The sequence below is a fragment of the Limulus polyphemus genome, unplaced genomic scaffold (genome assembly GCF_000517525.1).
Source record: "Limulus polyphemus unplaced genomic scaffold, Limulus_polyphemus-2.1.2 Scaffold507, whole genome shotgun sequence".
Classification (NCBI taxonomy): Eukaryota; Metazoa; Arthropoda; class Merostomata; order Xiphosura; family Limulidae; genus Limulus; species Limulus polyphemus.
In genome coordinates this window covers 70333-79396 of record NW_013666117.1, presented here as the reverse complement: position 1 = coordinate 79396, position 9064 = coordinate 70333, and the positions used below count along the sequence as shown (strand labels likewise).

The window sequence follows — 9064 nt, the reverse complement described above, 5'->3', positions numbered from 1 at the left end:
TTTTTTTTTTTTTTTGTGGTGGTTACAAGGTCGGTCAAATGGGTGTTAAATACCATCTATTAGAATCTAAGAAAGCTAGCATGTATCATAAAAACTGAGTTTCTTATGTTAAAACATCAAAATAATTGTTTCTCAATTTCAAAGAAGTAATTCCGTTTTTTTCTGTTGTTTACATTGAGAAATGTAAGTTTTCTTATCAACGCTTTCATCCATACACATTTGCTAACTGGTATAAAAACCCTAGATCTGATTTTTAACATGCATATATAAAGTTATTTTATGTAATCATAAAAGTAAGCTATTTCAGATTAGACTGAAGACTGTCAGAAGGAAAATAGTATTGTTTTATTTTATTTTACCGTTAAATCTTTTTAGACAGAAAGCATTCCACCATACGATGTAGTGCCTTCCGTCCGGCCAGTGGTCCTCGTAGGTCCATCTCTCAAGGGTTATGAAGTCACGGACATGATGCAGAAAGCCATTTTTGATTTCTTAAAGCACAAGTTCGAAGGCAGGTAGGGGAAAATACTAATTTAAAAATTTATTTAAATTCAATTTTTTAAAGTATGAAGTTTAGAAACAGTGTGCTATAAATCTAGAACTCGTCCGGTGAGCTGCGTGAAAGTTTCTCTGTACATGTTGCGAATGTAATTGGATTTGTAGAATCCACGTTGAGTTATTGTTCGATCAACTCTACAAAAAGACCATTATAACCAAAACTCTTCCACGATAAGTATCTCATGTGCCTTGTTTGTTTGTTTTTTTGGATAGGGAGGGAAAGGAAGGGAATAACTTTTTAGCTTTTACCAATTCCTTCCCATGCCTCTTTATGGGGTATGACGGGATTTAGAATTCATTCTGAGTCTTTCTTGTTCCTTTTTGTTTTCCTTTTTTCTTTTTAGTGGATTTTGTGCAGCATGCATGATCTCTTGCATGTTACATGGTTGGATATACCACGATGTGTTAGATTACATTCGGAGCCCTTCTTGTATTTTTTACGATGTTTCAAATTCTAAACGTTCTTTTTTGTATGTGTGTGTTTGGGTGGTTATGCACAACCTGATTTCGAACTCATTGCTCAGACCTCATCATTCCTTTTTTTTTTGTTGTTGTTGTTATTTATAGCATTTTTCAATGTTTTCGCGCCTCTTATTTAGACGTGTTGACCATGTTCCAGGGTCCATGGAAGCATCGTGAAACCAGTAAGTGGAGAACAAACTCTTTAAACAATCAAGATGAATCGATAAAACTTCCTTAGCGTTAGTATATATACCGTTTCTGTGATCTAAATACAAGTGAACTATGTGGTCTTCGAATTAAAGCAAGATTAATAATCTCTAATATATATGATCTAAACAATGATTAGATAAAACTGAAGTTAATCATGTGTACACCTAATTAGTGTGAGATAACGTAAGCTACTTCACTTGTAAGTTATCGTTCGCATCAGTCAGAAGTTAAGTTTGTCTCAATAAGATTTTCAAGTTTTTTTCTGGAATTTATCAAAACAATCTAAAACTTGAAACCTTGGCGAATTGTCAATGTGTTATTTTGCCATTATATTTGTTAATGTTGTCTAACATTACAAGAAAAACAATTTTGAAGTCAGATATATAAAATGGATCGTTATGAGGTTCGTTAAAATACTTTTGATTTGTTCTTTCTCGCTGCATATTTAAGGATCAAAACTTTTAGCAACATTAAATGTAAGAATTGTAACAGGTCTACCGAGTTTTATCGAGTATTTATGTTGGGTTTTCCATGTCAGTGTTACAGGTGTTTTGTTGCAACTTATTAAATATTTCGTATTAGGATTATCATCACTCGGGTGACATCTGATATCTCCTTGGCCAAGCGATCTCTGCTGAACAACCCAAGCAAAAGAGCTATAGTGGAGAAATCCAGTAGTCGGGCGTCGTGTTTAGGTAAGAGACCCGTTACTTTAAAGTTGTTTGTCTCCGATATTCGCGCATAGCTATCAGCGCAAGATGTCCTTAAATTTGAACTGATGGACTAAAAGGAAGGCAGCTGGTCTTCAGCACTCACCGCCAACTCTTGAGCTACTCTGACCAAATAGTTGGACGTGACCGTCACCCACGGCCCCAAAATAGACTAGAAGGAAGGCAGCTGGTCTTTAGCACTCACCGCCAACTCTTGAGCTACTCTGATCAAATACTTGGAGGTGAACGTCACCCACGACCCCAAGATAGACTAGAAGGAAGACAGCTGGTATTCAGCACTCACCGCCAACTCTTGAGCCACTCTGATCAAGTAGTTGGACGTGACCGTCACTCACGACCCGAAAGTGAAAAGCACTATTTTGCGTCAACGGGAAGCGAACCATGGATCGCACATTCACGGTCCGGCACAACAACCGTAGGTCACGGCCGTTCCCTACGTCACAGAGGGATTTTTTTTCTCTGAGTAGCATAAAGCAGACTTACTTCGTTAGTAAGTATAGACAAGTTTGACTTTATGAATCAACTAAACTCAGTTAACACACTTAGTGCTCAAACCTTCTTTCTTTTGGTGAAAATCAAACATTTCGGAACAAGTTCACGAGAGAAAAAAAATATGCGTAAATTCGATTTGTTCAGTTATGGACTAGAAATATTTCTATATATAAAATGTAAACTGTTTTCAAACGTTTAACTGATGCATTCTTCAACTCGTAACTTTTATTTAACACGAATCTTTGTTTATTTTAGTGTAAAGCCAAAGAATGGGTTATCTGCGTTTTGTCCACAGCGAGGAATCGAACCCCGAATTTTAGCGTTGTAAAACCGTAAAATGCTGTGCATTGTGTATGAATAGATGTACTGTTTGAGAGATCAGATTAAGTGCTATGAAACTGTGTGTTTGCTTGACGTCGTTTGTGTTTCTAAGACATTCTAAAAATTGTTCATGTAATATAATATAAAAGGAATATTAGCCTTGTTACCTGTCCAACTCTCTTTATACCTGAAGACGTTAACAATCTTTTCAACTACAATTATTATGATTTGAACGCCAAGCTGACAAGGGATGTATATAATTAATTATACTTGTCATACATTAATATTAAGTCTATTATACTTTTAATACTGTATTCGTTATCTAGACCCTTAGGGATTTTGAAAAATTACAATACTGTATAATAATAATAGTATTCAAACCATGATATATTCGTCTTTGCCACTGTTGTACACCTGAAGACGTTGGCAGTCTGATTTACTGTTGTAGACCAGAAGACGTTGACAATCTGACTTACTGTTGTAGACCTGGAGACGTTGACAATCTGACTTACTGTTATAGACCTGGAGACGTTGACAGTCTGACTTACTGTTGTAGATCTGGAGAGTTGACAATTTTTCTTCCTTATATAAACCTGAATTTATTGAGCTTTCTTAGACCCAAAGACGTTGTCTATGGATCCAACTATTCTAAATCCTATTTAATGTTGTATGTGAACCTATAATTTTATAGTGTAACTAGTATTTGGGAAAAAGTCATAAGATATTGATTTTATAGATGAACTATTTTGAATTACTATTAGGCTTAAAATAACAGTAAAATTTATGCAGTTTTGATAACTATAACTAGTGAATTTAGATTTTTTTTTCTTTCTAGCTAAAGTCCAGGAGGAAATAGAGAGAATATTTGAATTAGCTCGGACGTTACAGCTGGTGGTATTAGACTGTGATACAATAAACCACCCTTCCCAACTTACCAAGACTTCCCTATCGCCTATTATTGTATATCTTAAAATATCTTCCCCAAAGGTGAATCAAATATTCATTTCCGTTTACAGTATTTTGAATTTGTGTAACGTAGCGAAGTGTTCTTTGTAATAGGGTTAAAAAAAAAGATTACCCTAAACGTTAATGCTAGATCGACTTCTATCGTAGAAAAGGAAGATAATTTTCAATTTCACATTAAGAGAGCTTATGTGCGGCTACAAACTTTCTATACTTCCATGAAATGTGTCGTCAGTTTTTCAGTTTCATAAAACTATTTTTACTTCAGTTTTGAGATCTGTATAATGCTTTTACAGCTAATGAGCAAGTGCTTTTATACGACCGTTTCCATGACGACCGTGGGTTTTCTATAATAACAAAGATTTGTCCTTGTTACAATAAAAATGCTTATATTCTTTCATGTAACCATGACGACTTGTTCCTCATTCTTCTATACGATATCTTCACCATTTAAATCATAAAGCTACGATTGCAATTGGGTCTTTAGACAATTCATTGTTATATATTTTATGAATTATACGTTTTCACCATATTACAGTGTCCATAAAAGCATGCAGTCCAGTTTGTGTGACACACCCCTAACATGTACTGATACAGTGAGAAAATCAAGAAGATTACTTCACCCTAAAGTTGCTTTTCAGCTGCATTCAAAGCTTTAGTATCATGGAAAAAATGTCCTTGTGTCTGACAGTGTTAGTGGTTTTTATCAAATTCCATTTTTTTAGGAGGCTCTAACCAAATGTATACTAACTTACCAACAGTCTTTTAATATCATAATGAAATCTCATAGACTAATTAACAGTTGTATTATGAGTATTTAAGGGCCTACAATAATTGTAACGTGTCTGATTTAGGACCTATAATAATTATATCAAATTTATCACATATCGTACAATGACTTCATTATGGTCTGTTGAAAGTCATAAAACTACTGTAACCAGGAAAAGTGCTAGAGGGGGACGTCCCCCCGAAATGTCGTAGCCCCCTCAATGACGCATCTGTGCCCTGCCCACCACAGGTATCGAGGCACGATTTTTAGCTTCGTAAGTCTGCAGACCTTCTGCCGAATCACTGGGGGACCATTAATCTAATGATGTATTTTAGAGTTGGCCTTATATGTCTCACTTGCCCCCTAGTTAAAAAAAGCTGAAACTGGGACTGGTTATAATGTGTTTTAGGTCGTACAACAACTGTATTTGACGACAGTGCCCATGTTCTTGGCTGTGTTTGCTATTTTGAAAACTGTTTGATTTTTACAAAATTTCTGAGGTTTAAAGTTTCTTGCAGTAGAAGGTGTAACATCATGGAGCATTACCAGAGCAGTTCAAGTTATTAGACTTTGGAACTCAAAGTTCATTAAATGATGAAAAAGGCAGATTGGTGATCTGGTAGAATAGTTAAAGAAGGGTGTTAGATGAATCGATTTTAGGTACTTAACGTGCAGTATTGAATGTATTAATAATGTTACTTCTAACCCAATGCAAGTTTAGTCAATAACGTAAACTAGTGCTTTGAGGAGCAATCGACATGGCCAATCCGCTGTTGAATCATCCGCATAGTTATTTGTAATTTTACATTTTAATTTTAATTATGAATAGAAGGATGTTTAAAATATGTTTTAGATTAAGGAATTATAATTTGCTCTTCCTCCTACAAAGATTATTAATAATTCCTGATCAGTGTATGTTAACAATATACAAAGTGGAGTACGTTATATTGAAACAAATGTCAATATGCAAATAAGCAAGTCATCTAAAAATCACAGCCGATATAAAGTCGTGGCGGAACGAACGACCTGTATCAGAACTATATTTTGACATTACGTAGGTAGTGTGATGCCCGCTTTTGGGAAGGATATGTAACAGCCTTGTCGGAAGCAAACTATTAACACACATATACAGATCATAAAGATGTGTTCAGATCAGAGATTTAGAATCTCCAATACAGGTATATCCCTTGTACGTAATGGCACTATTAAACAATCCTTATATGGATCAACTTGGAGAGCCAGGACAATATAGAAAGAGACCTGCAACAAATCGTATCTCAGCCATTGTAAATAAAGTGTGATGTCTTGTAATAGGTGAGAATCTACAAACACGAAGTTCAGTGGCCAAAGCCGTCCACGTATCCCATACAACAGTATGCAAAATAATCTAGAAGAATCTCGTCTGTATACGAGATCAACAGAATATGGATTAACCAAATAGGACTTACAGCCACACCTTCCGTTCAATTGTTCCATACCTCAATCAGCCGGAAAATGAAATGGGTATTCACACTATTCCATATTAAGGCATACCGGTTGAGCTGCCGGATTCAGCGCCTAAGTTTCCCTGTGCGATTGGAATGTTGAAATGTCCTCCTAAACTAGATAGAATATGGGAGAAGTGATGTGCTTTAGACATGACAACCTTACCACGAAGCCTTTTGCAAGGAAAACCACGCTAAAAGGCTATTGTCAACATGCACGGTCGTCAGACAGAGCTTGACCGGGCGTGTCGGCATGAACTGTAACAATGTAGTAAGGCTCCAAAATTGTTTAAATATAATTAACGTACTCAACCGTCTGTTGAAACGAACAAACTTGCAAGAAGAACATAATGTTGTAATAAATGAACAATACTCAAGAAAACTAAAACCTATAGCGGTTAAAACACATTGAGTAAACTGTTAAATACCATCACTATTAATGATATTTTGCTCATAATCTCAGAGACCTGATATTGTGATATTAACATACTTGGGATTGGATTTGTTGGTTTCTAGGAGACCTGTCACTTGTGGTATTAACGTACTTCAGCTTGTTTTGTTCAAGTTAAGATACAAAGTTGGAAAAGTTATTAAATAGTTTTGTCCATACGTATTTTCAGATCAAACTAAAAATCTTCTTAACTTTAAAGATAAAACTGATATATTAAGAAGAAGAACCTAGGATATTTAGGATTTACCAGAAGGATAGTAGTTCAGAATATTGTGATTTCAAAACGATTTCCTTTTCTAGTGTTGCAGTGTATTGTGTCGGAGAGTAGGAGAAAAATCTTTCAGTATAGTCCTTCATGCTGATAAAAGAAAGCTTTGAGTTTTGAAGACATCGGGGATACTGAAAAGAAAACCCTACCAAGAATCACAAGATTAGTGTGACTGTGCCTGCAAAGCCTTTGTTTTAAATTCTACAACAGTTATAATACCTTCTGAGTATTAAAGCTCTTGTGCTTGCTAGGACCTTCAACTATTGTTAACCTTTCAAAATTTAAATTTATATAACGACTGTATTACAGTAGTTTTAGGTCTTATTATAAACTCCGTCTGCTTTAAGTCATGCAACATATTTATTGTGATTTGTTTAGACTTCATAACGGCTTTATTCTATTAATGTAGGTTCTTCAGCGGTTGATCAAATCCAGAGGAAAGTCACAAAGTAGAAATTTGAATGTTCAGATGGTCGCAGCAGAAAAGTTAGCTCAATGTCCTCCTGTAAGTAGTAACGTTAGCTCATTATACTCCTATAAGTTACTTCCTCAGGTTTTAAAAAATGTAGCACAGTGTCTCTACTAAATCTTCTTTAAATAAAAGTTACGTCTCCGTTCTTTAAAGAAAGCTAGTTCTGTGTCTCCTGTAAATATACGTCTCTGTTATTTAAAGAAAAGTCAATTCTGTGTCTCCTGTAAATGTACGTCTCTGTTATTTAAAGAAAAGTCAATTCTGTGTCTCCTGTAAATGTGCGTCTCTGTTATTCAAAGAAAAGTCAATTCTGTGTCTCCTGTAAATGTACATCTCTGTTCCTTAAAGAAATTTCAGTTCTGTGTCTCCTGTAATTATACATCTTTGTTCCTAAAAGAAAAGTTAGCCTTGTGTCTCCTGTAAGTGTGCATCTGTGTTCCCGAACAAAAACTCCTTTTGTGTCTACTGAAACACCTAGTTCGGTGTCCCTAGTAAGAAATTTTTTTTAGTCTTTAAAGGAAAGCTTGATGAATGTCCTTATTTAAATATTAATTTTTCAAGCTTAGTCACAGGCAGGAAAGTTCGTAGAATAGTTGGTTACTACAAATATACTCATTTTAATTAGGAAATGTTCGACGCGATACTGGACGAGAATCAGCTGGAAGATGCCTGTGAACACCTGGGAGAGATTCTGGAAAGCTACTGGGAAGCCTTACACCCACCTGTAAAGGCATCACCTCCTACTGTCCCCCGTCCCATCCTCTCTCCTCGAGTGGATCCTATTGGCCTGTCGAGACATAATTCCACTCCTCCAGTTCGATTCACAAGTGACAGAACACGTACAAGGAGGTCGGAAAAGGCATGTCCCTAATCATTGCATTTGTGTCGTGATTCTTCACGTAAAGCCAATATATAAAGTTACTCTACTATGGAAGTTTAGAAATCTATCTATTATAATAGGCTTAAACTATCGTTGTTTCTTGACGAAAAAAAGCAAATGTATATCTAACAAGTCTTGAATATTCCTGTGTGTTGCTTTTGTTTCAAGATGATAATTGATGTTAGTGTGTATGATGAACTAGGAAATCACAATTCTAAGAATGTGTAATGACAAATGTTAGTGAACATTAAAAAACACTAAAATTAGAAACATACCTTGAGCTAACAAGATCCGATTCGATCAGAACCACCCTTTGTCAGCACACACACATCTATCACTGATGTGAAAGATTTAATTTGGTATGTTTTAAATTTCACACAAATCTACTCGTGGGATATATGTGCCAGCCGTCCCTAATTTAGCAGTGATAGACTAGAAGAAAGGCGGCTAGATGGTCAACACCATCCACTGTTAACTCTTGAGCTACTCTAATCAAATAGTTGGATTTGACCGATGCATTCAAAACGTATAGTCAACACCACCCACTGCCAACTTTTGAGCGACTCTAATCAAATAGTGGGATTTGACCGATGCATCCAAAACGTATAGTCAACACCACCCACTGCCAACTCTTGAGCTACTCTAATCAAATAGTAGGATTTGACCGATGCATCCAAAAGGTATAGTAAACACCACCCACTGCCAACTCTTGAGCTACTCTAATCAAATAGTGGTATTTGACAGATGCTTTCAAAACGTATAGTCAACACCACCCACTGCCAACTCTTGAGCTACTCTAATCAAATAGTAGGATTTGACCGATGCATCCAAAAGGTATAGTAAACACCACCCACTGCCAACTCTTGAGCTACTCTAATCAAATAGTGGTTTTTGACCGAAGCATCCAAAAGGTATAGTCAACACCACCCACTGTTAACTCTTGAGCTACTCTAATCAAATAGTTGGTTTTTGACCGAAGCATCCAAAAGGTATAGTCAACACC

The 9064-nt window shown here is 35.9% G+C and overlaps 1 protein-coding gene across 3 annotated transcripts in view; it reads left to right on the top strand.

Annotated features, from left to right (window-relative positions):
• Positions 1 to 9064, top strand: part of LOC106458736 (voltage-dependent L-type calcium channel subunit beta-2-like) — a 38240-nt gene that overhangs the window by 15958 nt on the left and 13218 nt on the right. For all 3 annotated transcript variants that reach the window (XR_002610417.1, XM_022385045.1, XM_022385044.1), the window contains 5 exons: positions 376 to 515; positions 1813 to 1925; positions 3610 to 3761; positions 7119 to 7214; positions 7807 to 8040. Coding sequence is in view for 2 of the 3 variants with exons in the window: in XM_022385045.1 (XP_022240753.1) it covers positions 466 to 515; positions 1813 to 1925; positions 3610 to 3761; positions 7119 to 7214; positions 7807 to 8040 (645 nt within the window). In the remaining variant the exon portion in view is untranslated. The remainder of the gene's footprint in view (positions 1 to 375; positions 516 to 1812; positions 1926 to 3609; positions 3762 to 7118; positions 7215 to 7806; positions 8041 to 9064) is intronic.